Consider the following 26,656-nt stretch of genomic DNA (forward strand, 5'->3'; position numbering starts at 1 on the left):
AGTGCCAAACAGTGATGACCAACCAGGAATCGAGCCCTCGACCCCAGAACTGTGAGGCCAACATGTTAACCACTTGGTTGCCAAGAGGGTAACTTCTGTTCTGAAAGGTTACATTCATTTTTCAATGTGAAAATTAGATGCAAACGCATGAGTTATGAATAAATGACAAAATTGACGTGATTAAACTTTTTCATACTAGTGTATCATTGAAGCCACAACATGTAGTATATTGATATTTATCAATTTATTAACTGAAGACAATGCTGATCCAACATTTTTCTTGAATAGAACCAAGACAAAAATATGCTGGGAAAATTCCGTGTAAAACTAAGAAAAAAAGTAACTGTTTACTTTTTTTGGACATCATGATATAATATATGAGTATAGGTTGTTCAATTTGGGGAGTAGTGACGTAAAGTATTTATATTAGTAGTACAGTATATTAGTATATACATAGTACATTGCATGATTTAGGGGAAAAGTTTCTTTATCTCGGCCATTGTGGTCATTTAAAATTGACTTTATGGGAATAAATAACCATGGTTGGAAAAATTAGATTCTTTGTTATCAACACAAACGCATTGATTTACTGATTCATCAGCTTTCTCCAAGCACAGTGATTGGGATTGATTCAGAGGTCTCCATAATTAACATTTTCAAAAAGGATGAAAACCCAATAAGATGTCCACTATGATCAGACTGTATCTGCAAATGGCATTTTATATGATTGGCAATTGAATGAATGGCAGCTAAAAATGAGGTCTTCGCTGCCGTGCTGTGTATTTGGTGTCCGCCCGAACCTCTCTGAAAGACAACATCACATGCAGAAGTGAGACTAATATTTTAAAATGTACTGTATGTACACGGGGAGGGAAAAGGAGCAGTTGTCTATACCGTCCTTGTCGTCGTCTCCTCTCCTTTTTCTCCAGAATCCAATCCCGGCTTTTCTTTACCGATTTACCTCTCATGTTTTTGAAGCGGCATCTGTGGATGGAGAGAGTGGAGCCAATTAGAGGTTTGTTGTGTGCGGTTCAACCCGTGTGAAAAGCAGGAAAACCCACAGGACAAGAGGTTCACGTCAAGTGGGACGACCACCTTTCGGATTTTTTTCTCTGGGCCTTTCGGGTTGATGAATGCAAGTACAGTACAACCTGACTCACAACTCAGGCCCACATCTAAATGCTATATTTTCATTGTCATTAAAAAAAACTAAAAACATTTGCATTTACACATAATATATAATGTTAGGGATATTTTTTAGTTTAGACCTGGGTTTAAATCCACGTTGGTCCACCTTGTATGGTCAGCTGGGTTATGCTCCAGCACCCCCCGCGACCCTTTTGAGAATAAAGTGGTTCAGAAAATTATATGTATTTATACATATATATAAAAGAGAGGGAAAAGAGGTTAAGTGTGCGTAGAAAAAGAACTCATGAATACAGTGCCCACACGTTGATTTTTTTTGGCTTGGCATTTAAAAAACATCAACAGCCTTCCATTAGACTTGAGTTAAAGGGCTGAGGTCACCATTATCGTTTTTTTAAAAACTGGAATATGTGACAGGGAACCATTTTTTAACCAGCCAGTCGCTGTGTAATGTTAAGTAAACAGGAGGTAAAATATGCTTCAAGTGGCTTTTTGCTCTCCATTGTTGTTTCAACGTGGCCCATCTCATCATCAGTGCCACCAAGGGCAAACCGCAATGGGCGTGAAAGCAAACCATGACAGAAGCTCATATTTCAACACACACAAATTATCTGCTCAAATTCATTTACGCAGGTATCTGCTAGGGAAAAAAGTCCAATTAAATAATGTGTTGACGGTGCACATTTGCCCCGAGGTGGCATCTTAACATCATAAAAAACAAAACAAAAAAGATAGAAAGATTGGATGCTGTTCAGTGTTTAATCCAATAGACACACTAATGTGTTTGTTATAAGCAGGTTATTGCATCTGTGTAAACATGAGTCATTGTGTGCATGTGTATCTTTGTACCTTTGTCCTGAATACTGGACCTGGTTGGGGACATTCCTGTCCGACGTTTCGCAGCCCAAACCCTGAAGTTTACAAAGTACAATTGTTAGGAGGGCTATACATTTTACTGACAATTTAACCAATTGCCGAGCACTACTTTAAGACATGACCTGATTCATCATTTGCAACTGACCTTGGGCAAGACGCCAGTCATGCCAGCGAAGAGACACAAGAAGAACCTGCAAAAATGCAATGTCAGACACAATGGCGATTCACACAAATTTCAAATAATGCACAGACTTCTTGGCCTTGGTACTGTTGGGATAGTCTACCACCATCCCTCCGCTGAAGCCTGCCCTCATGGCCTGGGACGTGATCAGTTCCAGCTACCAAATGAGGGGGTTACAAATTATAATTACAGCAGGAAAACATTTTTTTTTAACAGTAACAAAAGTTTTGTGCATTTACCTGGTCAGAGTTTTCAGGGTAGAGTTGAAAAACAGCCCGGGCACCCCTTGACTGCAATATAAACAACAACAACAACATAAGGCCATGATAATTCAGGTTATTCACAAAAGCAGGCACATTCTTAGTAAAGACTATTTATCTTCATTCATTAAGCTTAGACCATCTATGCGAAAAGTACACTATACTGAAAGGCTAATAACGCTCCTTGCAATAAAATGGAATAGCATTTAGATATCCCACATCAACAGTGCAGCAGTGATTTGAATGAAAACAAATTGAAACATAATGATGCTGCATAAACTAAACAAACGCTTAATGAAAAATGAATAAATTATGAAGCGGTGAACACAAATCGCCACGACCAGTATGACAGAATTTGCCAATAACAAAAGCAGCGAAACACATTCATTAATAACAGTTTACCAATGGCCAGCCTATTTAAGTACACACTTCTTTCAACAACATAGCAAGATATTTCATCTACACAGACAATGCAATTTGTTGTGTAACAATAAATAATTGATGATATTTTGCAAGCTTAATACCGTCTTAAAACTACCCACCCGTACAATTACACTGAAAAGAACTAACCAAAGAAGAATAGAGAGTACTAAAGAAGGCGAAGAGTCTTTTTGGAGGACTGTGCGAGCGTTTGTCAGCATTGCAAAGCCACTGTAGAGCTGAGATACTGCAAGGGAAAAAAGAAAAAGAAAATCAATTTAATCAAAATAGCCCAGATACACGAAATGAAAATGACAAAAATGATTGTACCTAACGCAGCCGTCAAAGGTTCCCGGACGGAAGGGCATCCCTTGGCCCATGTCCCCCAATACAAGATCTCCTTCCACTTCTCGGTCCAGTGCCACATCTGACAGACGTACAAAATGTGTCACATTGCAAGAGCTTCTTTATTCTTTAACATCCAAGTGGGTGTGTTATGTTGGCGCAATGAAGAGTGCCAAAAACGAACCTAGCATTGCCGTACTGATGTCCACACCGACCCAGCAATGGCCTTCTTCTGTCAGGTAGTCACCACTTAGACCCGAACCACACCTGGGGGGGAAAAAAAGGATGACCTCTTTGCAACTTAAATGAGTACGGTTTTCTAACTAATTCGCCATTAAATGATCTTTCAGTGACATTCCGCTGTCTGAAGGGGTTCGATCCCTGATCAGTGCTCACTGTGTGGAGTTTGCATGTTCTCCCCGGGCTTGCATGGACTTTCTCCGGGTGCTCTGGTCTCCCCCACAACACCAAAACATGCATGCTAGATGCTTGAACCCTCTAAATCGCCCCTAGCGTGAATGATTGTCCGTCTATTTGACTGGCCAACGATTACACGGTGTCCCGCAGTTAGCTGGGATAGGCTCCAGCACCCCCGGCGACCCTTGTGAGGAAAAAAAAATGATGGATGGCTCACCCAACATCCAGCAGAAAGCTCGGCTGGTCTTCCGGAAGGTTCAGAAGTTCCACGGCTCTTTCCGACATCTGTGTCTGAATCTCAATCATTCGAGAGCTAAATAAAAAACAGCAAAATAAACGAACTTAATGGCGCGTATGATCTTTGACTTCTGACCTCGGCAAGCCTGTCATTTTGTAGACGGTAACAATAGATCTCTTGTTAAACATCAAACATTTAGACTTACTTTTGAGTGTACTTCTTTGCCTCATCAGCATTGTAGAACTACGTATGGAAGAACACAGAATTAGAACCCGAGTTGTTTACAAATCAGGCTGTTAACTAAGATGCGACAAAAATTGAAAATGAGAACTGACCACATCCGCAGGAGCAGTGTGCTCCGGTCGTCGACAGGAGCTCATATTAACCGGAAAAAAATGCGTGGATGTAGATTAATACTCAAAAACAATTTCGTCGTTTTAGACACATGTGACTGATCGGGTAGGGAAGCTCTTCTTCGGTGAAAAACGAAAGCAAAATCAACATTGTGCCATCTAGCGGTACTTCTTTTCTTATTGGTGTATTTTGCATGACGTAGGGGGAAGTTCTGTTTGTTTTCCTCGTTCAATGAAGGGGAAATGGCGGAGGTCGCCCACAAGCTGGGCGGCGGAGTTTGCCGGCTTTCCACCCTCAGGTACGGCCAGAGTCGACCGATGTACTCTGGGGAAGCTTGGCGTGAAAAAGACTATTTTCCAGCATGCCGGGATGATAACATTTTAACGTGGAATGAAGGCGATATTCGGCTAAAATGCATGAACCCAGAACCCAAAATAGAAGTCAAGCCAGTTAAAAGAACTGATCAGGTGACTGAAACTTGCTTGGATGTCCACTCTCCTCGTTTAACAAGGTTTGGTGTTCGTGCAAAAGAGACTGTGAACGGTTCAAACAATTCCTTACTGGGACATTGGAGACTCTCCGGGAGTAAAGGAGTTGGTTCCCACTACCTTAACGCCCACATCACGTCAAGCCACCAGCTTCGAGCATACTGCATCGCCCGGGTAAATAAGTCAGAAAAACGGCGCATCTTCTCCTTTAAATCCAGAAGCTACAGCTGGACGAGGGACTCTAAAGATGGCCCCTTGCACAGAAACAAAAGGGCCTTTTATGACCTCCTCAAAGTGTCCCCCAATGCAACCCAGTCCCAAATCAAGACAGCCTACTACAAGCAGTCATTCATCTTCCACCCGGACAAAAACCCTGGAAATGCGGAATCCGCTGTGCGATTCTCCGAGATCAACGAGGCCTACACGATTCTGGGCAACAAAACCTTGAGAAAGAAGTACGATCGGGGTATCCTGACCACGACAGATGTCCACAGTGGAGGAAGACCCCCATCTAAAGACACCCCGAGCAGATCCACCAAGCAGCAAACCACCTCCAGGCGGTTCTCCCAAACAGGAGGAAGGCCCATTTATGACTTTGATGCCTTCTACCAGGCCCATTATGGCGAACAGCTTCAACGGGAGCGAGAACTAAGAGCCAGGAAGGAGAAGGAAGTTGAGGCCCACAAGGAGAAGCTGCACAAGTGGAGGGAATACAAGATAATTGATGGGACGGCGGTTTTGTTGCTGCTCGCAGCGGGCATCCTCTTCATGAGCATCACACAACCTTGAAATACGAGCAGGACAACTTGGACAGCTCAGTATTTAGTCATCAACAAAGTACTTGCCGATGCCAAGTAGAGAGACTTGAAAAATCCCTTCCATTTATCTGTATAAAGTACTGTATAAATGTATCATGAAAGTCTAATTATTCCTGCAAAAAAGAAATAAATGAATGGCATCCAATGTCTGAAAAGTTCTGCACATTGTGTTTTTAAATAATTAAAAAGTACCTTAGCTTTTATTTACCAGTTTAGGATGTAGTCAGCTGGGATATGCTCCAGCACCCCCTGTGCAGAAAAGTGATGATTCTGTCAACAAAAGAGGATTAGTATCAGGGATTTTACTTCAAAACAAAAGATGCATTCATATGACAACTACTACATTAAATTATGTAGCTGAATCTAAATAGTTTGTTCACATTTTATTCACAGAAATATAAAGTAGCATGTCAAGTATACGTCACTTTGTACAAAATTGCACAGACTCTTCAAAACTCGGTCAGACAACGGAAACAAATCAACTTTAAATCTTTACCAAAACAAAAGGGGTTCCAAGGCTGCACAGACTCTCCAAAACACAGCCAGAAAACAAATAAAAATATTTTTTTGTTACGCTAAATAATGTGTTTGGGCCTTGTGAGAAGTCTGATATGTAAGAAGGGGCCCTTGAACAACAATAAGATTCAAAAGAGGAGAAACTCAATTTACAACAGCGAAGGAACACGAAATATTGTTTCCAAAAATAGAATTTAAATTGGCACATTAACCTGCTGGGCTGTCTTGGAAAATGCTGCCGGGTGGCCATTTGGACATCTTCTCGATATGTTCCTCCTGTGGACTCAATGCTTGTCATTTACAGCCAACCCTTCCTAGTCAAATGGATTGGACAGTATATCTAAAGTACACTTTTCCCAAAATGACAAGCTGGCACCAAAAAAAAAGACTTTACAGAACCACATCTTCACTTACGCAGATTAAAAATAAAATCAAAATAAGCCAGTGGGATAGCAAAATGATGGCCATCTTGAATATTATGGTGCTGCTTCACAATTAAAACCATTGCAAATTGATGTAGAAAAATCATTCTTTTTCATGCTGCGTTCAAGAAAACTGGGAAGTTGTGTGCAACTTGACAAATTACCACCCCAAAGGTTTGGTAATTTTCCCTTCTATTTTAATAAAATGTCGTACATATTTACCTTTTAAAAGGGAGAAACAAAAGAAGAAATGTTGCATCAGGAAAGCTGCCTTTTCCATAGATTGGGTTTTTGAGAGCTACAATATAAAGGAATATATGTTCTTATATATTACATTTCTAATGATACAAATATTTTGGAATATATATATTAGATCTATTATACTATAGGGAATGTAAAAAATATATGATGTTATTATACACAGCGTACTATTTTTTGGGGGTAAAAAAATAAAGACCTACAGACTCATAAACAGTTTCTCTACAATTCTATACACAAGCAAGACATATGATGTTTAAACTTTCTTAATTGATACTATTTGCTAAATTAGAAAGTTGCACATTTTTGGAGCTGACCCAAAACTTACGATTTCCATCTTTGTTGTGGTGAAGAAGTTTCCGTTTACATTTACTTCATTGAGATTTGGAGTACGTATTTACTTGTTTTTACATCTGCCAAAGGCCTCCATTGTTTATTTGCCAAACAACAAAAGAAGAAAAGTTGTTTGTGCTTGTCAAAATGTTCACATTTTAGCTTAGAAAAATCAACAGTGAAGTTGTACTGTTTGCAGAATGTCAACAAACAAGGTTCATTTAAGAAGGTTTTTGGGATTTGTGTTTCTTTTGACGTTTTCAATAAGGTGAATGATCTTGTCAATTTGAGTTGAGTTTCCGACCAAATAAAAATACTATATTACTATAAATACTATAAAAATACTAAATGAAACTTCTGTGGATTTTAGCTTAAACTAGGTCCACGTGATAACTCTGTTGTCTGCATCTATGATGGTTTAGGACCCCATCTCACCACCCTGTGAAAAATATCTGGAAGCGCCAATGTTTTGATGCTAAAAAGACAAAACCCCAGGCCCAAAATCCAGACTTCCCAGTTTTCTCAAAAGCAGCAAAGACCCTCAATGAAACCCGTCTTTTGTGTACTCTATATATCCTACTCTATGTGTGTGGAGATTGCCTCGAGGGGGAGGAGGAGGATGAGACCCCGTAAGGACTGGGAGCAGCTTTCCAAACATGAGCCTGGCCTTGTTCTCATTTCCAACTCGGGTGTCGGACGAGCAGAATGGGAACCACGTGAGAAGAGGGTGGTCGCTTCCTGTTGCTCTTTCTGCCTACGCACATCCTCCAGTGTCATCTAAGCGTAGCCCTTTGTCGCGCCTCATGGCGATGCCCAGCGCAGCTGCGCGCTCCGGCCAAGCCGCCGCCGCTGCTCTCGACTCAAGACAAACAGGAAACCGCCGTCAGAACCCAAACAAACGATGCGGCACGCTCAATAGAAGGAGTATTGGTTCTCCACGGCTCGGGCCCGCCGGGTCCCGTCGGGGTCGTGGTAGTCTTCCGAGGCGCCGCCGGAAGCCTCCAGCAGGCGCTCCGAGCTGGCGCTGCGGCTCTGTAAGCCCCCGCCGGTACCGGGGTCGCTACGGGAGAGGGAGGGGAGGGTGGTGGGCGAGGAGGAGGCGCTGGAGGAGAGCGGGGTGTCGGCGGTGGTGACGGCGACGGTGGGGCCGGAGGAGGGTGAGATCCCGGGCGGGTGCGAGGCCGACTGAGTCAAGTCCGGGCGGCAGCTGGCGTCCGCCCTGGGTGGCGTGATGAGTGGAGGCACGCTCACCTCTGTGGATTGTTTAGAACAGATGCGTTAAGGTTGTGCGCATGACATTTTCATGTAATGATGCCATTGGTTGACAGCCTAAGTCCTCCTAGTCAAGCATCGTCAATGGCACTGGAACGTGTTAAATCCGTTTATATAAAAACTCCAAATGACACATTTTTGGTTCTTACTGTAGCCCCTTAGAATGCCACAAGGTAGTGCCAAATTCACAACTAATAATAATTATTGTCAAGGAAGAAACTTCTAAATCTTGGATTTGTACGGTAAATGGCTGCTTTCTGTGCATTCCCAAATCACTTGCCTTTTGGGATTTTCTTTCAAAAAGATGGCAATTTTCTGAATAAAAATGTACTGTTAAAGTAGCATTTGAATTAATTGTGTTGAGTAATAAGGGCAGGAACTGTGGGAAAACTGATTTTATCTTCATGGCCATAATTCTAATAATTTCAATACTCATATTGTGCAACAACACAAGTTAAAGAAAGTGTGACAAGCAACCTATGGCCCCCCAAATAATAAATGTTCACGATTCACAACAGGGGTGATTCCCTATGAAAATTGAGGATTTACCGCATCTCGGTGATACTCGTTGAGCACTACAAGGCTTCTCTTTCACAAACAGTGTAGGCATTATTTTATGATCCTTTCTCAGTGACTCTAGCAACACCGGTGCCTGAGCAGTGTATCAATAACGCCTTTTATAGCGGAATCAAACCCCGGCTCTATGTGCAACACAGTGGGCCCATTTATGACCACCGAAGCAGGGCTGGGTCGGTGAGTCTGGCCCATTGCGGTATAATCGCCCCCTCACTCCCCCGTACAGGAGGGTATTCATGGCGTGCCAGTGCGGAGGCTCCATGCGGTGCAGGTTCATGGAGTTTTAGCCCCGTTCAGAGAACACAACATGCCAGAAGGTTCTGCACCAACCTCTCAAAGTTTCCAGCTTGAACTGTGGCCACTAAAAAATTAGCTGTTTCACGTGCCCTGCTTGAAGTGTGTATGTATACGTGTATATATACGTGTATATGTGTACATGTGTATATATGTGTATATATGTGTATATATGTGCAAATGTGTATATCTGTGTATATCTGTGTATATATGTGTAAATGTGTATATCTGTGTATATCTGTGTATATCTGTGTATATATGTGTATATATGTGTATATCTGTGTATATCTGTGTATATCTGTGTATATCTGTGTATATATGTGTAAATGTGTATATCTGTGTATATCTGTGTATATATGTGTAAATGTGTATATCTGTGTATATATGTGTAAATGTGTATATATGTGTATATGTATGTGTATACATCTGTATATTATATATATATATATATATATATATATATATATATATATATATATATAATATAATATAATATACACACAATGATTGTTTTTTTCAATATATACTTAAAAAAAGAGTGACATTTATTGAAGTGAACTTTTGTTGATATGCATGGTCTTTATGTAATTTCTCTAAAAGTACAGGCAGATGCAGTGTTGGTATTTCTATTTAAGGTGCAGTTTGTCCATACCTGCGTTGGCACTTCTCTGCACTTGAACGTAAGAGCGTAGCGTGATGTCCGCCGACCCCCCGGACTCCAGCGGGATGGGATGAGCGTGGAAGTGTCTGAGCATGTCCGAGACGGTGTGAAACCACAAATGGTGGACGTGGCACTGCCCGTTGTCGTTGACCGACAGACGCAAATGCTGCGGTGGGGAAGGAGAACAAATGGTTCGCTTCAGTGAATTGTTGAAGCCGACGCGGTGAGACAGAGGTCAGAGTCGGACGGAAGCGTGCGTGCGCGAGTGCGTGCGCGAGTGAGTGCGTGCGACACGCTGGGCCAGCTGACGGCTTGCTGCACACGTTTGGCTGACAGGATGCAATGAGCAGGAAACGTGTTACATAATAAGAATGGACATGAGTGAGAATTGAGAAAAATACAGATGCATAACATATTTTGCTCCCATTCTTTATCAGCTAAACTTAATGATCGAAGCTGTTTGCATGAATAATTAAAAATTGTTCTGTGCTTAAGCCACAGATGTAATATCACAATAACAGTAATTCATTCATCTGAATGTCGGGTCGGCTTGGGTCGTTCTAGAATTGAAGAATTATACACCCTATACTTCAAATTCTAAAGAATTGATATACAAAATGATCAAATAGGCATTATTCCTGAGAGAAAAACTAGTAAAATATTTACTTTTCAAATTAAAAACATTTTTCTCTTCTGAGCATATTGAATGGCAAATAATTTCAGAGATGGTAGAAATAGCGAATGCCATGACATGCCAGACTTGATAGCATCAGGCCGCTTTCCAAAAAATAGGTCAAGCAAAATTACGTCATTGCTTCTATTTTTGTAAATGTTAGCGTTGATTGACCGTCTTACTCTACCTCGCGTGACCCCACTGTGCATATTATGCTACTCCTGAGAAATATCCAACAATAATTTGCTTTTTCAAACCCTGTGATTATGCCAAATATTGGAAAGACCACATAAATCGCATTGTATATTTTTTGTATCATTCATCCTTCGATACTTTAGTATATTAGCTACTATTGATGATTATGTAGAAGAGGAAAAAAGAGAAGTAAAGACTTATATCCCTAAGAATTCTAAAGCAAAAAATAGAAGAAACACACTATACATTTGTCAGATGTCATTCCTCACCTTGGCTTTGCCCTGGAAATTGAACGTGAGCACATACTCGCCAGGGCGAGTCTCACTTTGGCGGATTACGAAGAGCCCGTGGCTTCTCGGCCCGCCCGCCAGCACCAGCTGAGCAGCCCGGACACGCGACAGCGTCCCGTGAAACCACGGATAACCGGCGAGACTAGCGTCTCCTTCAGGCTCCTTCGATCCCTCTCCTGCCAAACAGTGATCATTTTTAGCTCTACTATTCGACAGATTACTGTATTTCATTCTGTATGTACAGGAGGGAAAGGGTCAACAAGTAGAAAGAAAAGCCCCCCGATCCAATAGTTGGCTGTATATTTGACAGAACAAACTTCCAAATGATTACCTGCTGCACTGTTGGAGCTCTGGGCCTCTGGGGATTGAAGGAAGCGCTCTAAAGGCATATGGGATGGATGCTGAGTGAAAGGGGGTTCCCTACAACGTACTGAAGGGGCACTGTAATGCTCTGCCGCCACACATAATCTCTCTGGAGCTCGATACACACCTAAAATAAAGAGTTTAACCTTATTTACAAGACAACTGATGGCACATGCCAACCTTGACGATGGTGCTCACCCTCAGAAAGCAGTTCGCAGCTGCAGGAGGCCACCATGGAGCAGTCTTTGGATGAGACCTGACCATGCGGACATGACGCCAGCTCGATGTCGTCGCCGCTGTCCCTGAATACGAGCACGACAGATCGTTAAAAAAACGTACAGCCTATTACTTTGTCGTCAACAAGCAGGAATTTAAGTCATTTCTGTGTGTGTTTGTGTAAAGGAAACCTGTCAAAACCTTTGCTAATTGGATGATTAATGCTTGTATGTTTCATCGCTACGCCCCTTTTGTTTGCTTTCTTTATGAGCAAATATTTATATTGAGGTTTACCCGGGGTCTATGCAGTCCTGGATGTCAGCGACCCAAGAGTTTTTCTGCAGCGAGTCGATGGTTTCCAGGATGTATTCGCCCCCGTTCTCCACCTACGGAGTCATAAGTCAGAATTGGACATGTGCTGGAAGACCTCATTTCAAGGCTTTTGCTTGTTTTTTTTTTTACCTTTAAGACAAACGTATTGTCTTTGTCAGGCATCTCCAGGGGCATGGTGGTCCTCACCTCCACAATAGCTGTCAAGGGGATGTTCACCTTGGCTTTTGAAGACTGAACATGGAAAATAAAAATAAAATTTAAGTCAAATGTGAAGGAACTGAAAAAATATTTTGGTCATTTATAATTGCATTGTTGGTTTAATCTACTCGGGATTGGCTAAACTGTAAAACTAAACTAAAAAACGGCATATACCAATCCTTAAAAAAATTGTAGATCATCAATTTAATTCTAAAAAAATGAATATTGATACACAGAGAGACTCTAACATTCATTGGTAAGAAATACAATAACATTCAGAATCGGCAGTACACAGCAGTACTTTTTTATGATGTATTATTGAAAATAAGGGGTTTATTTTGAGAAGAGCATCCGGTGCATGCAACATATTCCCGGAAAATAGCTTTGATAATCTAATTAGCAGTTCAATTCTATACTAGTAGCCCAAAATAAGAGCGCTTTAAAACATACAACTGACAAGGATCCAAGGTTAAAATAACTCTTTCACAGTAAGACACCATACTTAAGGTTAAAATAGAGTTTCAAACATAACCATTAGGCGACCTGTCTTTAGTTGTATGGTGAGCAGGCCTCCAAATGGTCCTTCATGCATGATAATTAAGGGCCCAAATGAGTCATGGCGTATCCAGCCACACCCCCCGCCCCCAGTCGGAGAAGCCCTTAAACACGGGAGGCCAATTTTTCACGCCATCATTGGACTGCGACAGACACAAAACAGGAAGCGGTTTTACATCATGTGATCAAAGAGCCGAGACTCTGTTTGCCCTCTGCCAAGGATAATCTCAACATATCCAAAGGGGGTCTTTCTATGTGTGTGTGTGTGTGTGATGGTCTGCTCTGGCTTATCAGCTGATCTGTCTGGAGTAACAGCATTCTCATCTTGATCTTGGCCCCCATCCACACCCGCAATTCCTGTCTGAGGATCAAATGTCTAGCGTAAACTTGCCTTATGAATCGCTACCGGTAAGCCTGAGGCGACCAATGCTGCCCCCCCCCCCCACAACCCCCCTGTTTCTGAGGAAATAAAGAAGCATACATGGTAGTGCAACTAACTGATCCGAAATATTTACTTTTTCTGGTTTCTTCCCTTTTTTGAGGTGGTGAAAATAGTAACCTAAAACTCACAGAGAATGTAAACGAATCAGTTGTGTATGGTGTTTTCACTTCTGGGTTTTATGACCACTGCTGATTGAACAGAAGTCTTAAAAGCATACTTATGTTTTCTCCTATTTTATACATTTTTTGATCATTTCAAATTGTGTATGCTGGATAACAATTTTTGATGGGATTTTGTTAAGTACTTTTTTTGTAAAAAAAAAAATCTCGTTTGACCCATTTTTTCTGTAATCCAGATCATCTTGCTAATATAGTCCTGCTCTAAGCATGATATGCATATGCACATTCCCTTTTCACTATATACATATAGCGGGTGAGCAAGCAATGTACCCAGACAGTCAAGCTGTCAGTGTCATACAGAATCTTAAATTTAGTGCATACTGATTGGGCACCCCATCCACTAGAGAAAATTTGCGACTTTTAGGTGTTCTCTATGTGAGTAATTATGTGCCACGTTGCATTTGAAAGTGTTTTTATTGCTTATGGCAATCATTACATAACAAAAGTCAATTTTTCCAAATTGGAAAGTGATTCACCTATTTTAACTAGCACATCGTCATTTGAGAAAATGTAATTAGAGGCACAGTACACCTCATACTGGCTGCCAAATGTATGCTAAATATTCTAACAAACCTGCCTATATACACCATTTGGAGTCTGCTGAACTCTTATGCATGTTTTTGGAGCGTGGGAGTAAAGCACCCAGGGGAAAACCCACACATGCACAGGAGTAAAATGAATAAAACATTTTCTATGCCCCCTCAGTGACATAGTTTGCACTAAGCTGAGTGCACAGTACAATATTGTGTTAAAAACAAAACAAAAATCTGAGGCTGACCTCAGACTTTTGCAGGAGGTTAATTTCTCCATCAGTATTTGAATCAATGATTTGATGGGACAGCAGGTTGTGTGCGGTCAGCTGGCGTCTGCTGTGTCATCGTGCGGCAGCCAGGAAGGAGACTGCGCTGGTCACTTTAATCATCCGACACCGCTGAGTTTGCACTCCTGGCCGCCATGTGAAGAGGACAGTGCTAAGAAAGCCTCTCCTGCTTTATGGAAGTGCTCTTTTTTCACATGTGGACCATAATAGAAGGCCGCATGTGAGAGTGCTGAGGAACAACAATCGCATGTTCCCTTTGCTGGTGACTCATACGACTATTTTTGGGTCTTTGTTGTCAGCGTGTGCCCGAGAAGAGGAAGCCATCAGATTTTTTCTGCAAGAGTGGTGGCAATTTTTGCAACTTACTGACACCTTTCTGTTTCAAGATCCCACAATCAGTTCTTTTGCTGCACAAGCCCAGGGGTAAGAAAACCTATGGCTCACAAGCCAAATGAGGCTCTTTTATGGGTGAGGTCTGCCTCACAGTTCTAGGCTCCTGGGTTCAATCCCAGGTGGGTCTTCCTGTGTGCATGCTAGTCTAGCTGGTTGCCAAACCCTGGCTATTATTGGTTGTACTTTGCCTCCTTGTGCCCTATGATTGTCTGCCTGGTGCCTCAAGTCAGCTGGGATAGGCTCCAGCACCCCCCGCGACCTTTGTGAGAATAAGCAGGTTAGAAAATAAATGAATAATAAAAAAAAAAAATCTTCTCCGTGCACACTCAATCTCTTAATTTGCAAGTGTAATAAAATTTAAACTTTGTGTACTTTAAAAGTGACAAAATAACATTTTTTAAAAAAAACTAATGACTAAAAAAGGTTCCCGACCCCCTGCCCTAGCCTATTCCTCATCTGATATCTGAAAGCTATTATGATTGATAAAACCTTAATGACAACAAACCTTTGGCGGCACATAGAACTCCAGCAGGAACCTGTCAGCCCCTTCGTCCCTCTTGCTCTTCCTCAGGAGAAGTCGGCACTTCTGCCACTGCGCGGCACCCATGCAGTTGGTGTCGTCAGCCACCATGTACCTCAGTGCCCCTTCCCTTTGGATCTCCAACATCTCGGCCTTGTGGCCCTGGGAGCTCCTGGACAGTCTCAGTTTTTGGGACCACTTTTCTCCTCCCGCCGTCGTGGTCGCCGCCGCCGTCTCACCTCCGGCGGTTCCGTTGGGCTTCCTGACCGCGGAGGGACCGTCGGGCTCGGGGGAAGCGCGGCGATGCCACATCTCCTTCACCCCGTCCACGACGCACAAGCTCATGTTCCTCAGCGAAAAGCCTTTCTTGAAGCGAGCTTTGGGACGACTGGCCGACACGTCCTCGGAACTTCGGGATTGACCCAAGGCGGGCGTTTTGTGCGCGGGTTGAGGGCCGCGGGCGCCGCTTCCCCCGGCTTCTACGCCGCCACTGTCCATGCTGTCCAGGGATTCGCTAGAAGCTCCGGCGTCCTTGCGTCTCTGGTAGAGCTCGTGGCTGTAGGACAAGGGGCAGCTCTGGATCCCCAGAAAAGGAACGATGCCGTATTTGGGCGCGACGGCAGAGCCGTCCTCCCCCGGCGAACACGAGCGTTTCTCCCGAGCCTGGCTGAGGGCCGCCGAGAAGCACTCTAGGAAGTGGCGGGCAAAGTGTTGAGAGAAACTGGCGTCGGCGCCGGGCGAGTCGTAGCACGGGTTCTCCGACAGGAAGCGCTGGAACTTGTCGGCGAAGTCTACGGCCGAGGCTCGGGCGTGGAGCTCGCAGAACTCTCGCCAGTCGGGCAGCGGGCACGAGGATGAGAGCTCCGGGCTACCGGGCGCCGCCGCTCCGTTCATCACTGGGCCATGCCAATCCGCCGAGGAGAGGCTAGAATGGAAAAGAAGAGGAGGAAGACAATGTTTAAAATAGAAATACAGAAAATAATGAATAACAAATGTCTGTCTGGATCAAATAAAGAATAGTGTAGCTTTAAATCTTTGATGCATGCCATCTCGTTCCCTCCTCTTTTGATTTCCTGCTATTGTTGTACTATTGCCGTTTAATTGGGTCAAATGGGAACAAGAACACCAGGAAACGGCGCCACCGTGAAGTAAATGGCCAGCGTCTGGTGTGGCCCAAAACGTGCCCAGTTTGACTTTGGTGACAAGCGATTGGATTACTGGAGGTTCTGTCAAGGACTTTAAAGGACGCTTGGAGGGTCATCCATCTTACTCAGTGATGATGACAGAAAAAATGCTGTTAAAGCTCTTTCAAAAATCATAACTGAAGAAGACTACTTTTGTTTTTGTTTTAAATTCCACGACCACCAGAGCAAGGGAGCCAAACCAATGGCACAAAAAGCCAAGAGAGTCCTAGATTTTGGTGCAACCAATAAAACACAAAGTTTAACCAATTAATTTACATCTTATGTACTGATCAGACTAGATTAGGAGATCAGATTGATGAAAATGGCAAATTACAATACTAAATACTTAGCAAAAGTAAACTAATGCTTGAAGGTACATACAGTCTTCCCTCAAAAATCGAGACTTCAATTATCGCAAATTCACTTCTTTGCAATTTTTTTCTGCCATTAGTTTTTTTTTAAGTTCATAAAAATGTAAACAGATGCCAGTTTTGCTGCTAGGACTCAGCACTGAAGAAAAATAAAAAGATAAATATAATAGAGGTGACCCTACGATTTTTCAATTATCGCAGCCATGTCTGGTCTACATTAACCACAATATTCGAGATATACCGGTAGATACACTTCCTGTATATGATCTGCTAAGAAGTAATCATCAAATAAAGATTGTTGTATGTTATTAGCCACCCACGTTATTTTTTTTCACGGCCGTGAAAAACTACTTTTAAGCTGTGGAATTACAGACATTTAGACAATCTAAAGACATTTTCATGATTTCTTATCCAATACATATAACTACTTGTGCGCTGAATTGCTAAATCCTTGCAAATTTGGATAACATTGGATTTTTACTGTACTTCATTACTTTCAGAACTTAGATAAACTAGTTTTAGCAACAATCTCTTTTCATGGGGTCTAACACAGACCAGCATTAAAATCAGAAAATGCGATTGGTCTCCACACCGTGATTTCCAGTCACGCGTGCTGTCGGTCTGCACACCAGCGATAGCGACACATCTGCAGAGAAGCATTGCGCCGCAACACACATGTTGATCCTATTATTTGTTTCTGTGAAGCATGAACATGAAAGAAAGTCAAGGAGGAAGTAGGCAGGCTCGGCGACACACATGCGCGTACACCCCCGCCCGCGCACAAAGGGATGACAAACATTCCACACGTGGTGAAAGGCCATTAATGCGAAATACGACACACACGTGCGAGACAGTGCCGGACTTTCTTGGAGAAGACGCTCCATTGTCGACTCCATGGCTGCCATTGACGGCAAAGGGCGCTCGAACCGTTTAAGTTGATGATCATGTCAACATAGGAGCACCTGTGTGACTCAGGAATAGGATGCCCCGTTTCCACCACAATAAAAATGAAGACATTTTTGGGAATTGAGTGAGGAAAGAAAAAGATAAAACCCAACTCAAGCATCCTCCCCCAAAAATATATATAGAATTTTTTACTTGATAATGTAGAAAAGGTATTTTTTTTACACAGTGCTTCTAAGGAATATTTTTCATTACAAGGCAATTATGATTCGATTCAATTCCTTAGTTTTTTAGGTCAACAAATTGTACCTAAAAAAGAAAAATAAATATAAAACCACCATATCAACATGACACAATGGGATATTATAATGTGGCAGAAAAATGATTATATGCTATTATTATATTAATAATCCAATCCGAGTCATTGAAAAAGCACAATACTGATATTTCCCTTGACCAGGAAAATATTAGTATTGTCCCTCAGTTAACCTCAGGTGTCAAAACTCCGTGTATATACAATTCCTTCCCCATCTACATGAATGAACCCATCATATGATCTGCATTCATTCAGCAAGCCCGTATCTATTCAGCTATTTAAAAACCAACACCGGGCCAACTTTCCACTCATTCAGCAAAAGAACAAGAACACCCGAGGTAGAACGGTGAGCTGAACGGATGAGGATGTGCTCCCGTAAGAATTAACACACACACACACACACACACACACACACTTTCAGAGTCAGCATGAAACTGAAGCCGTGGGACGAGAGGAAGTGGACAGCTCGGCCTCAGCACGCTTCGGCCTTATGATTGACAGTCGGGAGGAGGACCTATGAATGAAAGAAGGAGCCAAGGGAAGGCGGCTTCCATGTTTTGGCTGCAGCTGCTAAAACAATCCAGCGAGTGTATACATGTGTGTGTGTGTGGAGGCGGGAAGAAACGCCAAAAAGCCCACCCCGGCCCGCCCCCGCTTTTAAACCTCAAGGCCACCGGAGCCAAACCTCCTTCCGTTATCTCGTCCCTATCTGTTGTTAAGATCTACCACGACCGAGCCTCCCCCTCCTCGTCTCCCCCTACCCGGGGGTGAGGGGGGGCTTGATATCTCTGTCAGATGCTTGGGAGTAGCGAGTGTAACAGTAAACTGAGCAGGAAGGAGAGGAATAAAAGTGCAGAGTGGAAAGTCCGATTTTTCTCAAGGGTGACAAACGGGATGCTTTGTGAATGGCATCCAGCAATGGCTGACCTGTCACAATGCAAATGTCCCGATCACATTCTTGTCAATGGGAGTCCTAGTCCCCTCATTTTGAGAAAAATAATGAACTGTGTCTTGCATAAAATGTGAAAAAACTCACTTACTTGTGCCTGCCATTGCACACTCAAGGGGGGCACCATCTTTTCTATTTTGGTATCAAAATTAAAATGATGGGAAAATTGGCTCGGATTTCAACAAGAACACAAATGTACTATGTTATGTTCATCAAGGGGTCAATATTGAAAAAAAATGTGTTGACCTGGAATAGAGGGATGAAATCCATGTTTGTTATTGGATTTTCTTGGATTTTTGGGTGATGTCAGTATAAATGTGTACTCATAAAAGCTTAGAGAACTGACCTTAAAACAGGAAGCTGACATTAAACCAACAGGAAAGTAGTCCACACCCCTCAGTCTGATATTGAAAAAAAAAACATTTTTTACCCAAAAAAAATAGTCATGTGTTCTCTCTAACTACCATTCTATAAAACACAAACCCAATGAAAAACATGATACATTTTCAAGACCATTATTGAGTAGAATACTTGATTTGAAAACAAAAAGGATAATTTTGGGCTCACCAAATAGAACAATTCAACATTGCTTAGCCTTCTCAGGGCCACGGGGTGCTAGAGCCTATCCCAGCTGACTTCAGGCCAAAGACAGACTACACCCTAGATCGGTCGCTACCCATGGGGTCACTAGAATAAGCTATTTTCTCAAATATTTCCACTTTCTGGCGACTGATGAGCTTTTTGACCAAAGACACGGCGGCGGCGGGTGCTTCATACGCCCCCCGCAAGCTGCCTCATGCCAGCAGCACTCCCGCAGTGATCAGCTAATGAGCATGATTGGCTGCATCGGGCGCTCCCCCCAGGCGCATTGGGTCCGCCCGTGTTTGCTAAGATTAGCCCGTAGGGCGCGCGCACGCACATGCAACAACAACACAACGCGGCGACTACAGTACACAGCGGCACGCAATCTCACTGTGAATTCATTAAGGATGTTTTCTTACGTAAGATGTAAATAGGGCTGCAGAGTTAGGACATTTCAGGATAAAACAGCTGTCAGCCACAAACACAAACACACACATATACACAAACATCCTCAAAACACTCCCACAGTAAAACAATGAATTGCCAGTAACACGAGGAGCGACATTGATTGGATTAGGAACGATTGTGGGAGCGCGTGGCGTTGGGACAAAAAACATGACTGAGGAGAACGTCAAAGGCTTCAGATCAGAAGTAAAAGGAACAAGAAAACCAAGGTGGGGATTATCAGTAACAGCCCCCTTGCCCCGCCTTGTTTCCAATGAACTTTGAACTGACTTCTGATGATAACCCCCAAGGCTTAGAGACGTTTTGGCCTAGACAGGCCAGCAGGTAGAAAAAAAGGTTCCTAGAGCAGTGGTGTCAATTGTCAATGGCACTGAAATATGAGCTTCCACAGCCAGTTTAAGCGAATTGGACATCTATCAATGTCAATAGCAGGCATGAGATAAATTAGTGACACTTTTTTTCACTTCTACTTAGCACTTATTGGCTACTATTAATGCCCAATCTATGTTGATCGCCATCTTTTTGTCTCCCAGTCAAAAGGCATTGGGCATTTGTTGCTCTCAATGGCAGAAAACAATTTCAAGAAGCATCTCCGACTCATTCTTTCCTTCTGAAAATCATTTCATTTTTCAAGTGTCATCATCCCATCTAAAAAGGCATTGACACAACATTAACCTGGAAATATTCCACTCTCCAAAATAGCATTTTCATATTTACAGTAAAATCAGTTTCCATCTTTTACCCCCCTGGTTCTTGTTCTCCATAAATAGCAATGGCATTTCAATACACGCACTGGAACAATGGAACATTTTCTCAACCTTCAGCTTTTATTTATTTATATAATACTCGTCGACGCCGCTGTTCTTGACCAACATCGCCGATCCGAGCTGGACAAATCTCTGCGACGACACCACGGCACAAAAAGCAATCATTCATGGGGAAAACTCACGTGAAGACGTATGTATTTCCCAGATGGCGACGCCCGAGCGCACAGATCGGCGACGAGCCTCCGCCATCACCAAACAAAACCGAGGCGTCCATATGGCATCAAGCGATAAAAGGACGGAGAACGTGTGGGAGACGCACATTCCATCGCTGACTGCCATTTCCTGTCACTCACCCACCAGGTCTAACTAATTTCACAGATGACCACCGGCCTCCAAATACGCTACAAGCGTGACACCTCTTCAAGCTTTTCATTTTTTTTTTTTTTGGCGCACGCACTCCACGCAACATTAGAAACACCTGCGACATCAGCATCAAAAATGCTCAGTAGAATCAATTACGCTGTCATAAATTTAACACATACAATACATTCTGTGACTGAACTCTTAGCTGAAGGCACTCATAACTCAAATCCAGTCTGTGTATTCATGAATGATTATGGCAACCTGTAAAACACCAGGAGATAGATTCAAGTACTCTCTAAAAACATACAGTATAATATTAGAACATACATTTTAAAGAGCTGTATAGTTTCTGATTTAATTTGATGGTTCTATTCAAAAACTCTATTTTCTAACACAAAAAGTCATCACATACTTTGATACTATGGAAAAGGGGGGAAAAAACTTCATAAATATGATATAAATACTCCTTGAACCTAAATAGGCCTTAATTCTCTTCAAACGACTGAAACACAAGCCAATATTGAATTGAATTAAATGCCTTTATTGAGATTATAAAAATGTAATGAGATTCAAAGCTTGATCATGAAGTGCACACATAGAAAATCAATATAAATAAGTAGTAAACATAGATGAGTAGTGAACATGAATAAGTTACCTCATAGCATGTAAATCTCTCTGTGTAAACATGATTGAAATATTCCAGAATATCATCAATTCTACCTGAACTTTACCTAGCAACATGCAACTGGAAGAAGCAGAAGAACCTTGGATTTTGACGGATCAAGTTCCCTTTTAATTTAAGATTAGAAATCTACCTAGTCTGTTTCAATTTTTCCTCATTTGAATGACAATAGGCGAGTCTGTAGCCTGTTCCTAGGGGCCTTTTTCTGGCTCAGCGAATGGTAATGGGGCCTTTTCAAGGAGACACCCGATAGAAAGTCAATAGAAAGCCCAGCCAGCCAGCAGAAGCAGCAGATCCGGTGCCAACAGTGGACTTCATGAATGGAGGCTGCCTCTGCTCTTCTTCAATGGCTCACACATCCAGGCTGCAGATGAATGGCAGTCTTTGGAGACAACACCATGCTGACGCCCACATGGACACGACCACCACCACCATCGGCCAGGGGGGCAGGCTCCGAGATCCTCTTTAAATACTGATAAACGGATTATAAGAAGACCCATAACCCCCTCCCTCGTTTGGTGCCTACAAAAGTGACTTAAGCGCCTGTCCAAAATGTCCGATGTGTCGCACACGCCAAAATAAAGCAGTCAACATGGCTTTTTTCCGCGCACATCACACATGACAGACATCATGAAAGAACAGATGGATGGATGGATGCTGGCACATGCAAGCGGGGCTCACTCACCTCAGTGCGGGACTGGTGTCATGACGACGATGGCTGGCGGAGGAGATACTGCCTCGTGGGATCCTTTTCCTAAGGTTTGAAAGTCCACCGCCCCACGCGTGTACCTCCAACTCCGCCCGGATACGCCTTCTTCACGGCCCGACGAGCTCCTTGTCCGTCCCCGCTAAGTACGCAGTGTGAGCCAGCCTGGCTGTGAGTAGCTGCTCCCGAATGTTGGTGCCTGCCAGACAAGCTAGCGGGAGGAAGATGAGGCATGACTTCCGGTTTGGCCCTTCCACAATACAACATCGAAATACGTACAATGAACTCATTCCCACAGGCTTTGATATACAAAAGAACCTTATTTTTATAATAGCGACCGATGTGTTATTTTTGTTTCAATAATAAACACAAATTGCTTGACAAACAGTCTCTGATTAATTGCATTGACCTCATGTGTGTGACCTCGTTTCACTTTGAAAAGAAACAAATCGACTAGTTTTAAGTTAGCAAACTTCGATATTTTACAACAAAACAAGTGCATCAGAGTTTTAAATATAAAATGATAACCCCAGTCAGCAAAACCAAATGAGTGAAAAACAATGTCCACTACATCACTTGGCTATATTTTCAGTAATTATCTTCAGATGCATACTACTATACTGTATTTAGATTAAAAATAAATCTATGCTTTTTATTATACTGTGTGTGTGAGACTGTCCACACGCTTGTTGATGTTTTCCACTTAGTAGCTAGCTAGCTTGCAGAATACATCCATCCTTTTACTCTAATCCCCTCTGAGAGGAATGACGTGGGCTCTTTCTCAACAGGGGCCAAGGGCCACATCGTCATGGCCTAGTCGAGCAGAAGACAGCTGCTGCCTTTGGTAGACCTGCTAGTTGCTAATCCAGGCCGTTTTTCAGCTTCAAACCTGCTTAGAACCATGCAAAAACTGTTGTGCACCTCTATATAGGACAAGGGTGTCAAACCCAGTTTGCTTTTTGAGCCACATTAATGCCAACTAGATCTGATATGGGCCAAACTAGTTTATTTTTGGCCCAGAATTAATTTACTTGCTGTCAATGGCACTGAAAGATAAGCACCCACAGCCCATTTTACTGAAATGGACGTCTATTATTGTCAATTGCAAGCAACGAGTTAGTTATGCGTCACCATTTTAGGGTGTTTACATGTCTACTTTTTTGGAGGGGGTACCGATCCCGGAAGCACGTGACGGGGTGATTCAGCGAGATGCATTGTCAGAGCAAATCGTGGAGCAACAACACTGAGCCACCTGACAGAGGAGCTCTGTTTCCATGGCAACACCCAGGGGGAGGAGAGGGCGTGGGAGGGTTTTTTTGCCGTGGGAGGAAGGAGAACGATGGGAGAAAAGAGAAATAGTTAGGAAGCTGAAACGTTGCTGAGAGAATTGAGTGCAATCAAATGAATGAACGTGTGCGCGCGCGCGCGCGCGCACGCACACACACACACACACACACACACACACACACACACACACACACACACACACACACACACACACGTATCTATGCAACAGTTCTCAGAAGAATGAATGAATGAGATTTAAAGCAACGCGGCACAATGCATCCATTGGCAAGACTGGGGACTTGCTTAAAAAAAAACACACAAGAATTAAATCACAAAGAAAAGATAGCATAATTTGGACAGAATTATTCACGTGCCACTGAAAAAGGATAAGCCATAAATAAAAAATAAAATGAAGCAAAATAGCATGCCAGAAAATAATGGGGGAAAAAAAGATCAAGCTGTAAATTTAAAATTACAAACAAAAAGAACAAAGTACTAAATATAACCATGTTAAACAATAAAATTATAGAACTTAAATAAGCCAATTACCCATCCAATTAAAATAAAATTGGGGAAAAACAAATTTAAAAAATGCCCATCGAACAACAATTGAAGTATTTGAAGAGAATACACATTCCACTTAGTTCAATGTAAAAGTCCTGTAAAAAAAAGCAGAAGATATAAATGTTTAACTCATCTTCAACAATGATGAAAAACCTCATTTAAAACCCATTTGTATTGGGGGGACTGACTAAAATGCTAAATGTACTGAAACCTACATACTATAGAAGAAGCATAGCAGAGGGCAAAAAAAGATGCACACGTCAAATCCACTAAATAATTCATACCATAATAAAGAAACAAATTGACAAATTAAACTTTGGAAGAGAAAGAATGAAAAGAGCCATTGTTCCCAGCGACTGCTTCCTCACCGCAGGATGACATAAGCGCTTCTCTCGCACTAGAAAACGGTAAAGAAACACGACACAGCTGCCTAGTGACTTGGAATTAAGAAACAGTGACCCTTAAGCGCCGCTGCAAAATAGCAAGAAGCCATTAGGAAGTAAATATTTCAGGAGGGGTCTTGTGAAAGGGCAGGGGTCGATTGGGTGATAAAAAAAACAACAAACAAACAAAAAAAACATGGTTGAGTGGAGGAAGTCATTCTGCTTGGAGTTAAACCTTGGTGGAGTTCTTTTTAGACATTTTAATTGATTGTATAGGTAATACAACTAATATCAATTCAATTTAAAATGTAAAAAGATGGATGGAATAAGTCAAATGAACTACGACCGCCCAGTACTCATGCTAAATTTGACACAATACTGCCATCTTTTGGGTTACTGGACTAACTATGTAACAAAACAATGATTAATAAAATGGTGCATTTGTTTTGTTAATTATTAAGAGATTAAAAAAACTGTTTTTATAATTGGTTTTAGGGGATTGTATAGAGCATTTTATTTTAGTCTGGCGAAAAACAAAGCAAAAAAGGAACAGGTAAAGGTAGATCAAGAAGAAGGAACAACAAAGCGAGTGACTTTTTGAGCCCTCCCTCATGCGTTGATAAAAATAAACAGGGTTAAATATTATAATTTGCTGGATAATATTTATTAGGGATAAATGTGCAATACAGAGAAATTTCAGTATCTATCATGCATGTGATGTTACTCTAAAGATCAAGCGATTTTGAAGTGTCATCTTCTAATTTAACCGACGATAATTTTTGATTGATTATACACTACAATTAATCTTCATTGGATTGCTGGCAGCCCTGTCAAAATCAACTGGACGTCTATTGCCGTCAATGGGACTAAAATATGATCATTCACTGCCAGCAATCACAATATAATTCCCCAAATCACTCTTTTTTTTTAAATCTCTATTATTGTTATTTAAGATGGAAAGCAAAGGAAAGGGAAAGCTGCCCCCTCGTGGGGTCGTGAGCAAACTACAACAACAAAAGCCCATCTGACTCTTCACGTGGATTGTGAATGAAGCCAGGCTGCCTCCACCTTACAGATTTGGGTCGTTCTCGTGGAAGCGATGCAAGTGGTCAGAGTACCTGAGAGGAAACATGAAACCTGCATTGTCAATATATTTTGTGAATTTCAGAAATTTCAAAATTCTTTAGATAATATAAGCCATAATCGATAAAAATAAAACAATATCTGCAAAAATATTGTATAGTATAAATGTTTTTTTTCTTTAGTTAGCAATTAACCTCACAAGAGTCACGGAGGGTGCTGGAGCCTATCCCAGCTGACGAGGCTTATATGAAAATATAAAGATTTCAACTGACTTTTTAGCACAGAAAGCTGAGCAGTCTCTCCCAATGCTCTCACTCCAAGCCGTCTTGTACAGCACCTGTCAATCACGGGTATGACAATTCATATTACGATGGATATTCCAAAGGCTGCGTTAAAACCTCTTTTTTAACCCACCAAGAAAACCAGACAATGCAGAAAGACGGTGTAGAAGAAGGCCACGGTGCGTGCCATCTTATTGGAGAGGATGGCACGACCCTGTGAGGATTCGAGAAGAACCAGTTAGATTGAGAAGAAGGTTGAGGACGTTTCGAGAAGCCGTACCAGGCTCAGAGTTGCTTTATCCCAAGGGCTGAGGCTCAAGTAGCGCCGCTGACGCTCCTGCGGGAAAAGACAGCGGCGTTCATACAAAGTCAAGGAAACTGACAGAATGCTCGAGTTGGGCACCTTCTTGCTGAAGGAAGTGAATGGATCCAGTCTTTCCTCGTACTGGGAGGAGTAACGCATCACCGTGTCGTCGTTGCCTCCGGCCTGCGGCGCAAAATAAAAATGGGAGTGGCTTCCACACCGGGAGGGGAAAAGAGAGCGAGTCGTACATACCCTGCCGGCGTAGCTCTGCAGGAACTTGATCTTCTCGTAGAGTTTGATGTTGTCGGCGCGCAGGCTGTCCAGCTCGTGCTGCAGGGCATGCATGGTCTGCTGTGTGGAGCGGCTCTCCTGGGAGGTGGGTGTAGGGGTCAAAGGTCACGGGTGGACCACGTG

At 42.4% G+C, this 26,656-nt stretch overlaps 4 protein-coding genes across 4 annotated transcripts in view; 1 reads left to right on the forward strand and 3 right to left on the reverse strand.

Annotated features, from left to right (window-relative positions):
• Positions 1-222: 222 nt before the first annotated feature.
• Positions 223-4,387, reverse strand: bud23 (BUD23 rRNA methyltransferase and ribosome maturation factor). Its single transcript, XM_077722061.1, has 12 exons — positions 4,219-4,387; positions 4,089-4,126; positions 3,863-3,958; positions 3,413-3,495; positions 3,214-3,310; positions 3,034-3,130; positions 2,443-2,493; positions 2,275-2,360; positions 2,168-2,213; positions 1,996-2,057; positions 895-984; positions 223-804 (listed from the first exon to the last, which is right to left on the reverse strand). The coding sequence occupies exons 1-12, from the start codon at positions 4,261-4,263 to the stop codon at positions 750-752; spliced, it is 846 nt and encodes a 281-aa protein (XP_077578187.1). The 5' UTR covers positions 4,264-4,387; the 3' UTR covers positions 223-749.
• A 34-nt stretch (positions 4,388-4,421) lies between these two features.
• Positions 4,422-5,688, forward strand: dnajc30b (DnaJ (Hsp40) homolog, subfamily C, member 30b). The gene has a single exon (XM_077722056.1). The coding sequence runs from the start codon at positions 4,480-4,482 to the stop codon at positions 5,512-5,514; it is 1,035 nt and encodes a 344-aa protein (XP_077578182.1). The 5' UTR covers positions 4,422-4,479; the 3' UTR covers positions 5,515-5,688.
• Positions 5,689-5,911: 223 nt separating this feature from the next.
• sh2b2 (SH2B adaptor protein 2) lies at positions 5,912-24,368 on the reverse strand. The gene is made up of 9 exons (XM_077722049.1): positions 22,320-24,368; positions 15,038-15,977; positions 12,075-12,176; positions 11,907-11,998; positions 11,595-11,698; positions 11,365-11,523; positions 11,013-11,209; positions 9,867-10,041; positions 5,912-8,325 (listed from the first exon to the last, which is right to left on the reverse strand). Exons 2-9 carry the CDS (start codon positions 15,944-15,946, stop codon positions 7,985-7,987), a joined length of 2,079 nt encoding a protein of 692 aa, XP_077578175.1. The 5' UTR covers positions 15,947-15,977; positions 22,320-24,368; the 3' UTR covers positions 5,912-7,984.
• Positions 24,369-25,209: 841 nt separating this feature from the next.
• The window catches only part of LOC144200119 (protein CASP-like), a 66,483-nt gene continuing 65,036 nt past the window's right edge, over positions 25,210-26,656 (reverse strand). Inside the window, exons 17-22 of the mRNA XM_077722048.1 lie at positions 26,495-26,611; positions 26,342-26,425; positions 26,219-26,275; positions 26,072-26,152; positions 25,930-25,994; positions 25,210-25,692 (exon numbers count right to left, since the gene is read on the reverse strand). Coding sequence (XP_077578174.1) covers positions 25,644-25,692; positions 25,930-25,994; positions 26,072-26,152; positions 26,219-26,275; positions 26,342-26,425; positions 26,495-26,611 — 453 coding nt within the window. The 3' untranslated portion in view covers positions 25,210-25,643. The remainder of the gene's footprint in view (positions 25,693-25,929; positions 25,995-26,071; positions 26,153-26,218; positions 26,276-26,341; positions 26,426-26,494; positions 26,612-26,656) is intronic.

The sequence above is a fragment of the Stigmatopora nigra genome, chromosome 8 (assembly GCF_051989575.1).
Source record: "Stigmatopora nigra isolate UIUO_SnigA chromosome 8, RoL_Snig_1.1, whole genome shotgun sequence".
Lineage (NCBI taxonomy): Eukaryota > Metazoa > Chordata > Actinopteri > Syngnathiformes > Syngnathidae > Stigmatopora > Stigmatopora nigra.